General features: G+C 49.6%; 1 protein-coding gene across 4 annotated transcripts in view; it reads left to right on the plus strand.

The window, feature by feature from the left end:
- MECR (mitochondrial trans-2-enoyl-CoA reductase) overlaps positions 1 to 12,057 on the plus strand; it is a 31,481-nt gene extending 19,424 nt beyond the window's left edge. For 3 of the 4 annotated variants that reach the window (XM_059690484.1, XM_059690486.1, XM_059690487.1), the window contains 7 exons: positions 2,046 to 2,189; positions 5,654 to 5,756; positions 6,810 to 6,912; positions 7,879 to 7,952; positions 9,214 to 9,274; positions 9,436 to 9,508; positions 10,850 to 12,057. In XM_059690484.1, the coding sequence (XP_059546467.1) occupies positions 2,046 to 2,189; positions 5,654 to 5,756; positions 6,810 to 6,912; positions 7,879 to 7,952; positions 9,214 to 9,274; positions 9,436 to 9,508; positions 10,850 to 11,055 (764 nt within the window). In that variant the 3' untranslated portion in view covers positions 11,056 to 12,057. The remainder of the gene's footprint in view (positions 1 to 2,045; positions 2,190 to 5,653; positions 5,757 to 6,809; positions 6,913 to 7,878; positions 7,953 to 9,213; positions 9,275 to 9,435; positions 9,509 to 10,849) is intronic. The other variant, XM_059690485.1, reaches the window with a different exon arrangement.
- The last annotated feature ends 5,402 nt before the right edge of the window (positions 12,058 to 17,459 follow it).

Consider the following 17,459-nt stretch of genomic DNA (forward strand, 5'->3'; position numbering starts at 1 on the left):
TTCAGATAAATTCAGTGTAGGTGCATCTTAGATAAATAAATAACTTTACATAACAAGTTACCTTAAAGACCATAGACAAGGATTGACAAGAGAGGGGAAGAGCAATTTCTATGCCTCTGCCTTAACTCTCCCTGCCTTCCTAGATCCGACCAGTGTTTTGGTTTCCTCCACATACGCTTGTGAATCTTTGTTCTCAGTGATGAATTTTGTTAAGTCTCGTAGTAGGAGTAGCCGGATGGATGAAAGTAGTAGCTCGTGCATATCTCTGAAGGTCACGAAATATAAACCTGATGTAAAATCTCTGTCATTAGTGATGCAGCAGCAAAAGTCCCACTGATAATATCAAACGGAGTCATAAAGTTTTCTGTCAGACTATCACTGTACATGTATACATTAAAAAATAAATGAATTTTTCATCATCATATACTGTGTTTTTCTTTGTTTTTTTTTTAAATATATTTTTATTGCTTTTTTATAGAGAGGAAGGGAGAGAGATAGACAGAAACATCGATGAGAGAGAAACATCGATCAGCTGCCTCCTGCACACCCCCCTACTGGGGATGTGCCCGCAACCAAGGTACATGCCCTTGACCGGAATCGAACCTGGGACCCTTCAGTCCGGAGGCTGACGCTCTATCCACTGAGCCAAACCGGCTAGGGCCATATACTGTGTTTTTGTCGCTCGAATGAATTTTATTATTTCTTCAAGGTTCTTCACATACATACACCTTAAGAGATATCAAGTAGGCGTAACATGTTCTCAAAAAATTAGGGTTGGCACGCAGAAGAATTTTGAGTCAGATTTTTCTGGTTTGGGCATGCACTCACAAAAAGGTTGCCCACCCCTGGCCTAGGATGTTCTTGAGTGGCTAACATCCCTATCCTTTAGCCCTTAGCCTGTCACTTCCTCAGAGAAGCTGTCCCTGCCTGACTCCCATCTAAAGGAATCTCACTGCTGTAACTCTATAATTTATAATTATTGTATTTACTTGTTTGTTTCTCACTTGTTCTCCACTAGAAGGAAGGAGGCCCCTTGGCGTAAGGAATGTGTCTGCGTTGTGCAAGTGTCTGGCTCCTAGAAGGTGTGGGGCAGGTATCTGTGGCTGGAAGGGAGCAAGCCACTCCCTCCGATTCCTGCCCTGCTGATGAGGAGGTTAAATGTTGTTCTCTTAAGGGTCTTCTCAGTACTGACATTTTACAGTTCTTTTGTGTGGAACTGGAATGTGGGCTGGGGGTTCTGATTGGTCATTTCTTTCCAGTTTACAGGATTTTTTCATTACCCTTAAATCATTTGATTTGAGCAACAGCTCTTGGAGGAAGCCTGTCAGGCTCTTCTTGCCAATGTCATTTATTTTAAGAGTAACCAGCCCTGACCGGTTTGGCTCAGTGGATAGAGCCTGTGGGCTGAAGGGTCCCGGGTTCGATTCCGGTCAAGGGCATGTACCTTGGTTGCGAGCACATCCCCAGGACGGGGTGTGCAGGAGGCAGCTGATTGATGTTTCTCTCTCATTGATGTTTCAAACTCTCTATCTCTCTCCCTTCCTCTCTGTAAAAAATAATAAAGTATATTAAAAAAAAAAAAAAGAGTAACCAAAACTCAGGTGACTTAGGGATTTGCGCAAACAAGCAGACTGACAAAACCAGGTCCCAAACGTAGGCCTTTGACTTAGACCTTCATGCTTCTTCCCATAATCCCACCCCGAGTCAAGGTGCACTAGGTGAGAAGAAGGAGGAGGAGGAAAACAAGGGTTTTTTATCTCTCATCTTCCTGGTAGTGATGATGCTGTCTTACCCTCAGAGTCCAGTAGTTTGAGATCCTTAGTCACCTGCTGGGTGACGTTAGCTAAATCTAATGGTAACTAACGTGGGAATAACAAAATCTACACCTTAATTATCCTGAGGACTCAGAGACATTCGAGATTTCCTTTGTCCGCTAAGCATTCTTTGAAGTCTGCTGTCCTAGGTGCCCATTTACTGAGGAGGGTGGACTGGGGTTGAGTGTGGAGAGGGGTTCCTCACTGCCCTGAACTCATCTCTTGACTCAGGAACCTGGCGGACCGAGGCCGTGTTCAGCGAGGAAGCACTGATCGGAGTTCCAAGTGACATCCCCCTTCAGAGTGCGGCCACCCTGGGTGTCAATCCCTGCACGGCCTACAGGATGCTGAAGGACTTTGAGCAGCTGCAGCCAGGTAGGACCTGCAGGTGGGAGGGGCGGCCAGGATCTCCAGACTAGGACCCCAATCCTGACACTGAGGCCACGGGAACTTCCAGGAGAGGAAGACGGGGCCCCTAACCTGGGTGAACGTGTTGTTGTTGCTTTTGCTTAGAAAGATGTTAGCTTGGTTCCTAGAAAAGAAGCTGAAACCTCATGAGGAATACTATATTCTGGAAAACTGCTGAAGGATCACATTCCCAGAGCTTGGGATGGAATCTGTCATTCAGCGAAAACATCGAGCTGTGCTAAGCTCTGGGGATACAAAGCCAGACAGGATAGACACAGTCCCTGTGTTTTCAGTAAAATGCTGAACTTAGTAATTCCACTCAGCGTTCATATAGCACTTTCCAGTTCACACGCGTGCCTTTACACGCGTTACCACATTGAATGCCTCAAATCGTCAAAGCAGTGCAGTGAGGTTGGTACCATTGGTTAAGAGCTCAAGCCCCAGGCTAACAACCTAGGTCTGAACTCCAGCTTCACCTTACACTACCTGTGTGAGCTGACCTCTCAAATCATTAGGGTGTTTTTTTTTTATCTGTAAAACAGAGAATAGGAATTTTGAGGGTTAGCTGAAACATTGCCATGTGACACTTAGCACAGGGCGTACAGTGCAGTAACCACACTGCTTTTCTTATCCTTTCTTTTATAAATGAAACTGAGGTCCAGAGAGGTGAATTATTTGTGTGAGATCATTTAGCAAGGAAGTGACAAAACCAGGTGCTTTATTTGGGGTTCCCTGAGAGCAGAGCCTGAGACAAGGACAGGGGCACGCAGTTCACTGAGGAGGTGGTCCCAGGAAGCAGGAGTGAGGGAGTGGGGAGAGTGAGTCAGGGAAGGAGGAGAAGCCATGAAGGCTGGTTGGTGCTGTGGGCGAAATGGGAGTCCTGCTGGGAGCCCTCTAACGACCCTCATAGAACCCATCCCAGAACTAACCTCAGTGGCAGCAGGTTACCCACCAACTCTCATGCCCCATCGTGGGAGGTTTGCCTTGCACACTATGCATATCCACAAGCTGGTAGGGCCATGGAAGTCACCCGGGCTAGCTCTGTTATGCCAACGAGGAAACTGAGGCTAAGAGATATTGGAATATGGTGGCCACTGCTGCCCAAGGCTGGCTGAAAACCAGCCCCAGCTTCCCGCAAAGGGAGAGCAGAGCAGTCCTAGCAACCCATAGTGGAGAAAACCAGCAGGTGTGACCAGCGACCTTTGCTCAAGTTCTAGTGCAGCAAACACAATGGTCACCTGCATCTCATCCCTTCAGGCCATCCCTGATTTGGGCCACCTCTCTGGTGGACACAGCAGGGCATTCTGACACCACCCACCTCAGGTGCCCGTATGCATCTCCACTTTCCTGTGTTGGGGCTGGTGTGGCCTAGGCTAGATCAGTGTTAAACTTATGACCTTGACCCACATTGAAATCTAACACATATATATAAAGGGTGTCCCAAAATTCACGCAAGAAGTAATTTTGATAGAAAACACAGGTTTATAATTAAAAATTGTAAATTTTTTATTGATTCACAAAGTATACAGTCTAGGATTATGTATGGAATAGCATATCGGGTAAATGGCCTCCACGGCTTTGCTGGCACAGACGCACTCTTTTGTTACTGCCTGAGCAGCCGCATTTTCGAAGAAGAATTGTTCGATGATGCCTCCAGCCCAAAATCCGCACCAAACAGTGACATGTTGTGGGTGCATTTGTTTCTCAACAATCACTCGTGGATTTTCTGAACCCCAAATGCGACAATTTTGTCGATTAACCAAGCCATCAATATGAAAATGAGCCTCATCGAAATTCAGCCACATTTATGCAAAATGGTCATGGAAAATTTCAACAAAAGAGTGCGTATGTGCCAGCAAAGCCGTGGAGGCCATTTACCTGATATGCTATTCCATACATAACCCTATACTGTATACTTTGTGAATCAATAAAAAATTTACAATTTTTAATTATAAACCTGTGTTTTCTATCAAAATTACTTCTTGCGTGAATTTTGGGACTATATATATATATCTCCAGAGTTTCATGGAACCATATTCACCCTTACTATGTGCCCTTCCTATGTGTGGTGTACATGTACTCTGCTGTTTTTTATTCTATTTTCCTTTATTTTAACTTTTAAAAATGCTGTTTGCAACGCACTACATTGATTTCATAGCTCACTAATGAGTGACAACTCGTGTGCTAACCCTGGCTAAGGAGAATGGGTGTTCTTCCTCCAGGAAGTCCTCTGTCTCTAGCACCAGATCCTGCTGCCTTTCAAGACCCAGATAGCCTTTCAGGGGTAACGGAGCACCTTCCTGCACTCGACGGCATTGACTCTAATGAGGAGCATCCCGATTGATGCTCGGAGGACTCCTGTTTTAGGGGGAGGAACCTGCGGCTGAAAGAGGCCATGACTGGCCCCACCTCATTCAGTCACAGCCAGAGGTGAAGCTATGACTCACACCCAGGCCCATCTCATTCCAGAGCCCACATTTTCCCCAACACACCTTGCTGCCTCCCCCATTGACTGGTTCCAAATCCAGGCCTGGGCTTAGTCCACAAACTATAGGCTCCTGTTTCAGGGGCTGCTGGCTTCTCCAGTGTGGCTCTAATCCCATTGCAAGGCAATGCGCCTTGATTAAGCCGTACAGAGAGGGGAATACGGCATGGCCTTCCCCTCCAGCTGCAAGCCCTCGGTACAGGTGGACCTGTATACAGCCCAGCATGCGATGAGGCAGACCATGTTATTAATACAGATGCTGCAGAGTGCTGCGGAGCACAGTGGGAGGAGTCTGGAAAGGCTTCGTGAAGGAAGCCACACTTAAGCTGCGCTTCAAAGGGTTTCAATAGGGTTCCACAACAAAGGGAGAAAGGAAGAGGCAAGCATTGCACACCAAGGAAATAACGTAAGCAGAGACTTGACGACATAAAAATTGGAGGATGAAGGACATGAACTCATTTACATAGCAGGGTTTTTCTACATTATGTCTACGGTAGACTCTGAGTTGCCAAGTCTTAGGAGGCAGTGTGTTGTGGAAGTTTGGGGGGCATTGGGAGAAGAGTGAGCAACACTCCAAGGTCTGAGAGGGCTCAGCAGCCAGGCCCCGGGTCCTCTGGGAGCCTAAGCCAGTGATGGCGAACCTATGACACTCATTTTTTTGGTTGATTTTTCTTTGTTAAATGGCATTTAAATATATAACATAAATATCAAAAATATAAATCTTTGTTTTACTATGGTTGCAAATATTAAAAAAATTTCTATATGTGACACGGCACCAGAGTTAAGTTTGGGTTTTTCAAAATGCTGACATGCCGAGCTCAAAAGGTTCGCCATCACTGGCCTAAGCACTCCATCTCCTGCCTTATATAATAGGGTCTCAGGCCGGAAGCCCTTGACCTATTTCAGGTCTCCAGGACTTGACTTGAGTCTCTTCCTGGCTCCACAGGAGATTCTGTCATCCAGAATGCATCCAACAGTGGCGTGGGGCAAGCAGTCATCCAGATCGCCGCAGCCCTGGGCCTGAGGACCATCAATGTGGTCCGAGACAGGTGCGTGGGTATCCCAGATCCTGACTGCGTGTCGCATCCCTGCGTGTCCACCAGATGGCGCCCTTGCATAAGCGCGCCTCCTCTCTGGGCAGGACGCAGCTTGCCCACGGACGGGTGTCAGCCTTGAGAAATGAAGCTTATGGCTATAGGATGAGTGAGTCTTTGAAATATGACGGGAAGACAGGAAGGAGGTGGAGATGGCCACTAGGAGTATTTGAAACTGGACTTGTGATAACGTGTGGTTTTTTCAAAACCAGTGTTCATATTTGGGGATGTTTTAAGCTGGGTTATTTTTCCTGTGAACCGTCTAACCCAGGGCCCTTTTTTCCCCTTGTATTTGTGCGGTACTTTGAAGTGCATTAAAAGATTAAAGGAGATGAGCAGGTTTGCCATCTCTGTTTCACAGATGAGGAAACTGAAATTTCGGAAAGAGGAGGCGACTTGCTCAGGGAGTCACAGCAAGTCGGTAGCAGACTTCATTTCCCGGCTTGTTCTGTTTCCCTCATAGCATCGTTTCCTTGAGCCTCACTGTCCACGAGTGTGGCCATGTCTGTCGGAAGCCCTGTCTTATTAGGAGAATTGACTCTCCCTTCAGTTCTCTATCCCCTCGGTTGTGCTAACAAAAATCATTGTTTGCCTTGGCCAAGGAGTACCTGAGCCACTCCTGGGCTGGAGTTTGTTTGCACAACACTCAAGAGCCCCTTGAAAAGGGGGGGGGGTGGGTGCAGAAAGGAAGTGGAGTTTGTTGTGTCCGTAGAAGAAATCAGGAGGTGAACTGCCTTTTCCCTGGCACAGATGGTTCCCAGCATCCCTGAGCTGGCAGGAGCTGTAGAAGCCCCCCAGCCCAGCTCTCTCATGCCAGGGAGGAACCTGAGGCCAAGAGACGCTGGAGCACGAAGAAACTGCATGGTCAGGCCCTGCTCGAGGCCTGGCTTAAACCCGATCCCAGCCTCCCGCAAAGAAACACGCTGTCACAGCTGTGGCCGAGCAGTCCCGGGAGCCTTTGGTGGAGAAAGTGAGCCGATGTGACCGAGGTCCGTGTTTGGTTTCCAGACCTGACCTCCAGAAGCTGACCGACAGACTGAAGAACCTGGGGGCCGAGCATGTGATCACAGAAGAGGAGCTGAGGACACATGAGATGAAAAACGTCTTTAAGGTACCTAGGATGAGGGACGCTGCGCCTCCATTCATGCTCACCCCCCTGAAGAAAGTGGACTTGAACTTGAAAAGCTGGGGCCTGGCTCCATTGTTCCTCTTCACATCTTCCCTTGGCTCTTTGTGGAGGATAAAGCCCATCCCTCCGCCAGGGGGCGGCATGCAGTAAGCGCCCAGGTGCTGCGAGGGAGGCGGGAGACCTGTGGCTTGCAGTTTTGAGTGTGTGTGATGGGCCACATCAGTCCTCACAGCCAATGTGAATCTCAGCGCTGGGAGAGGAGCTGAGGAAACTGGGGCACAGAGAGGAAAGAGAAAGAAAAGAAGCAACATTTCCTGGGTACCTACCTTGGTTTTATCAGAGAATCCCACAAAAGCTCCACAAAGTAGGTGCTATCTATTTTATAGACGAGGAAACCCAGACTCAGGAAAGATAAAGGATTTGACCAAGACCACACAGTCTTAAGTGGTGGAGGCAGGGCTGGCCCCAGTCTCTCTGAACTCCTAGCCTCAGAACCTTCCAGAACCTCCACCCCCAGCACGCCTAGTAAGGGACCAAACCACATCTCAGCCTCTTTTCACTGAACTCTGGAGCGACCAAACACACACGCACTCCCTCAAGAACACACCCTCTTGACAACATTTCTGAAGCAGTAGGTCGAATATAAACTGAGTTCAAAGTCCCAGGAGGGGCACACATGGCGAAAGGAAGTCCTTGGAAATGGGTTGTAGGTACCCTCAGTGTATTCTTTCCCAGAGGTGGGCTCTGAATGAAATCCTCAAACAGAGAACAGGACTAGGCTGGTAAAGAAAAGGCCATTCCAGGCAGGAAAAAAAGAATTGTAAGGCAAGAACATCCCGTTTTCTTCGCTCCCTCCTGACACATGGGCCTGGGAAATGCTGTTCGTAGCAGCTTCAAGACCCACATGTAGAGTGGTAGCTCCCTCACCGCAGGTTCCTTATCTTCCAGGACATGCCTCAGCCACGGCTCGCTCTCAACTGTGTCGGCGGGAAAAGCTCCACAGAGCTGCTGCGGCACTTAGCGTAAGTCCCTCGGCCCTGCAGGTTCAGATCGCCGGCGCTCTCCGCGTCTTGAGCTGGGAGGACCATCAGGTGAACAGTCCCGAGGCCAAGGCAAGCCGAGCCGAGGCAGGTCAGCAGGGGCCTGAGTAGGAAACTGGGGCCAAAGTTAAGTCCTACCCAGGTCTCTGGGCACTTCCTCTCTCAGCCGCCTTCATCACAGGTGACTGAGCGCCCATCCAGCTGTGCTTTCCCAAGGGACCCGCTTTGTTTGTCTCTGAGAGGGGAATGGTTAAGGATTCACAACCTAAGGGCATCTTAGAAAGTCACTTAGTCCTAGCTTATTAGCTTTTAAATTTTTTATTAGCTTTTAAAAATAGATTCTAATTTTAGAGGTAGCATGATGCGTGTTACAAAACATTCTGAAAGCCTATGAAAGTTCAAAGGAAAACTGAAAGTGCAAAGGCTGCCTCTCATCCCACCGCTGAGGGGGATGCGCACTGTGGACAGTTAGCAGTGCCTCTCCTCCCATTCTCTTCCCTTTCATGGGAACTCCGCTGGAGTGTGCCTGAAAGGCCCCTTCCCAGCTGAGGCAGGCATCCCCTAAACTAGTAGTTAACACGTATTTGCTGGCCCTCACTAACGCCAGGGTATAGAGATGGCTAGAACTCACGGGCTAGATGGGTCATGTGATCAAAGAGCTGTGAAAACAATGGGAGTTCACCATGCACTGAACTCTGTGCAGGAGCTTGAGGGAACCCTCCCACAGCCACCTAGGCCAGGGGTACTAATCCCATCCCGTTTGTACAAGGCCCAGAGAGGGTAGTCACCTACCGCAGGTCTAGGAAGCAGCAGAGCCAGGCTCAGCCCTACTCTGGGCACCCTCCAAGGCAAACTGCAATCCCATGCCACTCGTTATAGGAGGAAGTTGGCGATCTGGACCAATGTCAGTGCCATGCCCACAGCTGCATGCCTATAAGTGGAGTGGAGCCAGACTGAACTCAGGTCTTGAGCTCTTCTCAGGAGAGCATGCTTCTTTGCAGCAGCTCATCAGAGCCTGACGGGGTGGCTATATCAGTGGGTTCCCATCCCTGCCTAAACACCCAGGTCATCTGGAGGGGGATAGGTCATTAGGTCAGGGGTGGGACCTAGGAACCTGTATTTGGGTCCTTCCCAGGGATTCTGAAAGCAAGGTTTAGGCTTTAGAGTTGGAATAGAAGCCCTGTGACAGCTTCCAGAAGGGCTCTGAATCTGCCTGCACCCATTCTGTTCTCTGACTTTTCAGACCTGGAGGAACCATGGTGACCTATGGAGGGATGGCCAAGCAGCCTGTCATCGCTTCTGTGGTAAGCTGGTGGTGGGGAGGGGGCGGCCTGGAGATGGGCCAGACCCCACAGTTGTGTAAACTCAGGCAGTTTCCCTGTCCTGGGATTCAGAGAATGTGTACCTTAAGGGGTATCTGAAGCTCTTGGCCTCAGAGCCCCAACATGTCCTTCTGTGTCCACAGAGCCAGCTCATTTTTAAGGATCTCAAACTTCGGGGCTTTTGGTTGTCCCAGTGGAAGAAGGACCATAGTCCAGGTGAGTACATGACTGCCCTTTGCCAGGGGTCACACAAGAGGGCAGTGCCTGCTGCAGAAGTGATCAGCCTGTCTGAGCCCTGGATGGGTGCTTAGACCCCCAACCCTACGACAGGACAAAGGAGAACAGCCTCTACCTAAGCTACAGTGAGCAAATAGTTATTGGACTAAAGTGGGCTAGTTCTTGGGGGCATAACATTGAACAGGGCACACACCGCCCCCTTCCTTGAAGAGCCGGCGGTGGGGAAGACCGCCATGGGAGACGACCCAGTGAAGAAAACCAGTGCTGCAGCCAGCCTGCCTGGGTTCCACCATTGCTGGTTGTAGGTTGTGCCTAGCCTCGCTGTGGGACCTGGACAAGTTACTCAGCCTCTGCTCAGTCTAAATGTCATAATAGTTTCAAGTATTATTAGCCCTGTTTGACAGAAGAGGAAACTGAGGCTCAGAGTGGTTAAGTCGCTTTCCCAAAGTCACCCCAGCTCGGGAGTGTGCAGCCAGGATGTGACCAGCTAGTGTCTCTGACTCCAGAACCCGAGCCAGGACACTGCTCTTCTCCTGGAGGCCCAGTCCCCAGACAGGGACCCCCAGCTGAGACTGAAGAATGAGGGGTTATCCACGTGAAGGGGAGGACAGTGGTGGCATGAATGGGGTGTTCCAGGTAGAAAACCAGCACGTGCAAAAGCCCATGAGGAGGTGGACAGATTGGTTGTAACCACATTATAAAAGGCCGTATACGTCTTTTTAAGGAGTTCAGGCTCTATCTTAAGGCAATTAGGGAGCCGTTGAAGTGTTCTAAGCAGGGTAGATATGATGGGATGTGAATGTTGGGTGAATTGACATCTATGAAAAAACACTTCTCAGCCAAGGCCTTCACTTCTTATCTTCCTGTACCATAGTGGGCCCTTAGTGGGGGGGGGGGTGGCGGAGTGAGAGTAGGAGGGGGGATGTTGGTGGCCTCAGCTCATGGGGCTTTAAGGGAGTCCTGGGCTCCTTTTCCTGAGCAAAGTTCATCAGTTCCACATCAGTAGTGCCAGGCACACCCACCTCCCTCCCTGCACCCCTTCTGGCTTCCCAGCCTAGAAGTAATCCTGCCCCTCCCACCATTCAGACTCCAGGTTACACCCGAGTCAGGTTCTGTGGGTCTGAGGCACCACTCTGCCTGCCTGTCAGTTCCTGGGGCCACTCCCCATGCTCCTCTGTCCCCACCCTGGCTCTCCCTGACCTGAAAACAGGTGGGGACCAGGCAGCCTCCACAGCCGGCCTGTCTGTGGCCAAACCCTGGGCTCTCAAAGACTTGCCTGGCGCTCAGCACCAGCAGAGGTGACGTGTGCCATCTCACCAGGCCCTGCTGCTGCTGCACCCTTGTCTGACTTCCTCCAACCTCCCGCAGACCAGTTCAAGGAGCTGATCCTCACTCTGTGCGATCTCATCCGCCGAGGCCAGCTCGCGGCTCCCGCCTGCTCCGAGGTCCCGCTGCAGGACTACCAGTGTGCCTTGGAAACCTCCATGCAGCCCTTCTTGTCTTCAAAACAGATTCTCACCATGTGATAATCCCAGAGGAGCCAGGGCAAGTGGGAAGGGATGTGGATCAACAGGACTGGTTTGGGCCCCTTAGTGTGGGCCCTCAACCTTCCTGGCTGCCCCTCTCCTCACTGCCACTTCCCACGAGGAGAGCTGTGAAGCCAGCCCAGGCTTTCCCCAGGGCCGGCCTCAGGGTATCTAATAAAGTCTGAACTTCCTGAAAACAAACAAACAAGACCCATAGAGTCATCCCTGTGGGGAAGGACCATCCCTGCGCCTGCCACTTCCCAGGACTTAGCAGCTCCTGCTGCCCGGCCTCCATTTGTGCCCCAGCGATCATTTCCTGACACCCTGAAAGCAACGCCAGGGTGGGCCTGGCAGGTACAAAAGCCAGTGACATGCAGTCTCTGCCCTCGAGCTGTCCAAGCCCACAGAGGAGAACCTTCTAAAAGGGAAGGTCCACTCAGCCTCAGTGGTGCGTGGCTCAGGCTGGGGCAGGGGGAGTGGATGCCAGCCTGAGGAACAGGAAATGTGGGCTTAGGCAGCTGGACCACCCTCACGGAAAGTCCTTTCTAACTGGGGAGCAAGGTGTTAGTTCCACCTGTGGTTCTCAACCTGCAGTCATCTTGCCTCCAGGGGACTTTTGATAATTACCTGGAGACATTGTCACAATTGAGAGGGTGCTGCCTGCACCTAGTGAGAAGTCAGTGATGCTGCTAAAAACCATCCTGCAGTGCACAGAACAGCCTCCCCCAACTACGGTTATCCCGTCCAGCCCTGGCCGGTTTGGCTCAGTGGATAGAGCCTTGGCCTGTGGACTGAAGGGCCCCAGGTTCGATTCCAGTCCAGGGTATATACCTCGGTTACAGGCTCCTCCCTGGCCCGGGCCTTGGACAGGGCTCATGCAGGAGGCAACCAATCGATGTGTTTCTCTCACATTGATGTTTCTTGCTGTCTTTCTCTCTTCCACTTTCTCTAAAAAGCGATGGGAAAATAAATATCCTCAGGTGAAGATTGAAAAAAAAAGAATTATTCAGTCCAAAATGCCATAGTGCCACTGTTGAGAAACCCTGCATTAACCCAATAATCCCACTGTTACCGTAGTGATCAGTGTGCTAAAGAAGACACACATCAGTGCTAGGAGCATAACGAAGGTCTTGTCCCAGGCCTGGGTCAGGATGCCTTCCTACAGTGAAGCTTGAAAGTGGGCCCTGAAAAGTGAGTAGCTTATTCCAAGAGAAGAGTTTGACATTATGTGACTTTTTTGATGTTTGCTTCATGATCCACTCACCCAAAGCAAAGAACTAGAGACTCTAGATATCTCCCTTATCACTTGGCCCCCTGTCCCTTAGCTCAAGAGCCTCCTTCAGGGAGTCCTTCCTGGGTGACTAGTGCGTGCCTGAGTTTGTGGATGCCCGTGAGGGATGTAGGGCTGGCCCTTAGCCTAGTGCAGGGGACAGACCTTTACCGTATACTAATGACAGATACAGAGGTGTTCGTGGCAGCAGGGACACAGCAGCTCTGCCTGAGGGTTTACGGAAGGTTTCCCGGAGGAAATGTGGTCACAGAAAATTTTGAAGGCCTAGCAGGAAATGGTGCACGAAGCAAAACCAACAGCATGTGTGGTTGGAACCTGGCACTTGGGCAACTGCCAACAAGCAAGTGTAGCCACTGCCAAAGCCTGGGGTGAGTGTGAGGACCGGTGGAAAGGGTAGGCAGGTGTCAAAACAGACTTGTCCTCAAGACCAGGGAGGCGCTCAGGGATTGTAAGCAGTGGAACGACGTGGAAACATGCTCCGAAGGCCAGGGTCCACTCGGGTTTAGTTGCACGCCAGCATGTACACAGGCTCCTGGCATGACCCTGTGCCTTTGGGATATCTTGTGTGTCCTCTGCAGAAAGCCCTCAGCTTCAGCTGGGGCTGGGGAAGGTCCGCAGGTGCCCTCTGGATGAGATTTGCCACCTTATACACCTGGTTTCAGGATCAGCTCCAAGTCCGTCCCATCCCCTGTCCTCTATCCTCGAGGTTAGGGGGATGATTTGTATAGATGGCCGATGTGGGCAAGTGAAAAACTCCTGAGAGGTAGTAGGGGGCTGCCCAAAGGCCGTAGAAGTGAAAGTTATGATTAGGTTCCTCAGGGAGTCCACAATGGGGTTTAGAGTGATGAACCTGCAGCCCCGAAGAAGGAGCAGACCTGGTATGGACTGGGAGGAGGCAGACAGGAAGCAGTAACACCATGGTTAGAGACCTCAGGGAGTGCGGTGCAAACTGTCCTAAGGACAGTACCTCTAGGGACCTGGAGGTGACAGTTGGGTTGGACTTAGATGAATGATTATTGCTTCCTCAGGAAAGGGAGACAAGCATTACAGACTAAGGGACCAGATAAGTAAAAGTTATAGAGACAGAACATTTAGGCCTAAATCTTCTGATTTTCCCCAAATATCCATTCTCCTCCTAAGATTTAAAACTGATGACTTTTAGGTGGGTACGCAGTAGACTGGAATAAACACTGCTTCCCTGGCAGCAGACAAGGTCTGTCCCGTGTGATGTAAGTAGAGAAGACAGGTGTCAGTTCTTAGGAACCTATATCTGAACTCTTTCTATCCTGAACTTTTTCTTCCACTTCCACATTTTTCCTGGCTGGGATACAGAGGAATTTGCCCAACCATCTTTGACCATGTTAAGGATGGAACACGCCCAGCCATGGTGGCTCAGTAGTTGAGCATTGACCTATGAACCAGGAGGTCACAGGCTTGGTCAGAGCATATGCTCAGGTTGCAGGCTCAATCCCTGATCGTGCAGGAGGCAGCCAGTCAATGATTCTCTCTCATCATTGATGTTTCTATCTCTCCCTCTCCCTTCCTCTCTGAAATACACACACACACACACACACACACACACACTGAGTAGCCAGATTATTATGACCACCTGACGTTTGTAGGCAAATTAGCCATACACTGCATCGTATGGGATATGGAAGCCGAAGGCCTGTTTGAACACCTTTGCTGTCTGCAATTACCAAGATGAAACTTCTCCAATTCACACAGGAACACAAGGCTTGGACAGTCGAGCATTGGAAAAAAGTCATGTGGTCCAATGAATCACATTTCCAGTTGCATCATGCAGATGGCAGAGTGAGAATTTGGCTGAAACAGCATGAAAGCATGGACCCCACATGCATGAGTACAGCCCTTCAAGCTGGTGGGGCAGTGTTATGGTTTGGGGCATGTTTTCCTGGCATGATTTGGGCCCTTTAATTCGTGTGGAACAATGTCTGAATAGCACAACATACCTAAGTATCGTTGCTGATTAAGTTCATCTTATCATGTTGATGGCGTATCCCAATGGAGATGGCTTCTTCCAACAAGACAATGCGCCATGCCACGGTGCTCATATTGTGCAGGAGTGGTTTCAAGAACATGAGGGAGACTTTACCTTGCTTAGGTGGCCCCCACAATCACCAGATCTCAATCCAATTGAGCATTTGTGAGATGAAGTGAAAAGAGCCATCAGGCAGCTGGTTCCACAACCATCAAATCTCACAGAACTGGACAGTGCTATTCATCAGGCATGGTGTCAGATTCCTCGCATCACCTTTCAACATCTCATGGAGTCAATGCCAAGAAGAACTGCCACAGTATTGAAGGCAAAAGGTGGCCCAACGAAGTACTGATGGGGTGGTCATAATAACCTGGCCACTCCCGTTCATATATATCCCACATTCAAAGGCTGTTAAATCACATTGTTTACCCATATCTTCAGAAAAAAAAATCACTTCTGTTGTGGTAAACAACCTGCTTCCCTATTTATAATGGTCTGGCCCTCTAGCAACTTCAGAGCGAAATTATAGCTAATTTGCCTACAAACACCAGGTGGTCATAATAATATGGCCACTCAGTGTGTGTGTGTGTGTGTGTGTGTGTACTAGAGGCCCAGTGCACAAAATTGGTGCATGGGGCGGGGGGTGTCCCTCAGCCCAGCCTGCACCCTCTCCAGTCTGGGACCCCTCAAAGAATGTCCCACTGCTGGTTTAGGCCCAGTCCCACAGGGATCCCTCTCACAATCCGGGACTGCTGGCTCCCAACCACTCACCTGCCTGCCTGCCTGATTGCCCCTAACCACTCCCCTGCCAGCCTGATCGACACCTAGCTGCTCCCCTGCTGGCCTGATTGCGCCCAACTACCCCTTGCCAGCCCAGTTGCCCCCAACTGCCCTACCCTGTAGGCCTAGTGACGGTCACCCCTAACTGCCCTTCCCTGCTGGCCTGGTCACCCCTAGCTGCCCCTCCCCTGCAGGCCTGGTTGCCCCCAACTGCCCTTCCCTGCCAGCCTGGTCACCCCTAACTGCCCTCCCCTGCCAGCCATCTTGTGGTGGCCATCTTTGACCACATGGGGGTGGCCATCCTGTGTGAGGGTGTCACAGTCAATTTGCATATTACTTCTTTATTATATAGGATATTTTAAAAATAATGGAACAGCAGTGAAATCATCAGAGCCTGGGTCCCTGACACCCAGCAGCCCTGACTACCCACCTCAAGACTTGAGAGATAAGTTTTACTTAAGAAATAAGCTTCAATTCTACAACTAGGAGGAAAGAGAATATCATACCCAGACTCAGAGGAGGCGCAGTGCTGAAGTGAAATACTCAGGTGCGGAGTGCGCGCGCGGAGCGGGCTGGTGGCGGAGGGCGAGGTTGTTGTTTTCAATCGGGAGGGAGTTTCAGACTCTGAGCTCCAGACCCGGGCGAGTCTCTGGGGAGCAAGACTCAAGCGGGAGAAGCGGGACTGTCTGGCTTCGGTCGGAACTCGAAGGCAGCTTTCTCTCCGAGGTTTGCAGCCATTGCTGGGACTCTGAGAGGCAGAGCCCCTGGGGAAGGAACTGAGAGCAGCCATAACTGCTCGCTCCGGCCAGCCCTGTAGATCCCCTGGGACCCGCCCCGCCCAAGCCCAGCACAGAACCATTTGCCGGATAGCCTCAGGCAAAGGCTAGATTAGCACCGCCTTAGAAATCCAGCACAGAAGCCCTCCCACTGCAGACCCAGCGGACTCTCATAGCCAGTTAGCCTGGAGGTCAACTCACCCCCGGTATTGCCGACATCAATCAAGGCTTAAAGGCAACAAGACTGCACACAAAGACCACTAGGGGGTGTACCAAGAAAGCATAAAAAATGCGGAGACAAAGAAACAGGACAAAACTGTCAATGGAGGATATTGAGTTCAGAACCACACTTTTAAGGTCTCTTAAGAACTGTCTAGAAGCTGCCGATAAACTTATTAAGGCCCTCGAAAAGACTGGTGAGACCGCCGATAAATGTTGTGAGATCCTCAAGAAATCTAATGAGACCCTCGATGTTATATTGGGGAACCAACTAGAAATTAAGCATACACGGACTGAAATAACGAATATTATACAGACTCCCGACAGCAGACCAGAGGAGCGCAAGAATCAAGTCAATGATTTGAAATGCGAGGAAGCAAAAAACACCTAATGGGAAAAGCAAAATGAAAAAAGAATCCAAAAATGCGAGAATAGTGTAAGGAGCCTCTGGGACAGCTTCAAGCGTACCAACATCAGAATTATAGGGGTGCCAGAAGATGAGAGAGACCAAGATATTGAAAACCTATTTGAAGAAATAATGACAGAAAACTTCCCCCACCTGGTGAAAGAAATGGACCTACAGGTCCAAGAAGCGCGGAGAACCCCAAACAAAAGGAATCCAAAGAGGACCACACCAAGACACATCATAATTAAAATGCCAAGAGCAAAAGACAAAGAGAGAACCTTAAAAGCAGCAAGAGAAAGAAACCGAGTTACCTACAAGGGAATACCCATACGACTGTCAGCTGATTTCTCAACAGAAACTTTGCAGGCCAGAAGGGAGTGGCAAGAAATATTCAAAGTGATGAATACCAAGAACCTACAACCAAGATTACTTTATCCAGCAAAGCTATCATTCAGAATTGAAGGTCAGATAAAGAGCTTCACAGATAAGGAAAAGCTAAAGGAGTTCATCACCACCAAACCAGGATTATATGAAATGCTGAAAGGTATCCTTTAAGAAGAGGAAGAGGAAGAAAAAGGTAAAGATACAAATTATGAACAACAAATATGCATCTATCAACGAGTGAATCTAATAATCAAGTGAATAAATAATCTGATGAACAGAATGAACTGGTGATTATAATAGAATCAGGAACATAGAAAGGGAATGGACTGACTATTCTTGCGGGGGAAAGGGGTGCGGTAGATTCGGGAAGAGACTGGACAAAAATCGTGCACCTATGGATGAGGACAGTGGGTGGGGAGTGAGGGCGGAGGGTGGGGTGGGAACTGAGAGGAGGGGAGTTATGGGGGGGGAAAAAGAGGAACAAATGTAATAATCTGAACAATAAAGATTAAAAATAAATAAATAAATAAATAAAAATTTAGAAAT

This window comes from Myotis daubentonii, chromosome 3 (genome assembly GCF_963259705.1).
Source record: "Myotis daubentonii chromosome 3, mMyoDau2.1, whole genome shotgun sequence".
Lineage (NCBI taxonomy): Eukaryota > Metazoa > Chordata > Mammalia > Chiroptera > Vespertilionidae > Myotis > Myotis daubentonii.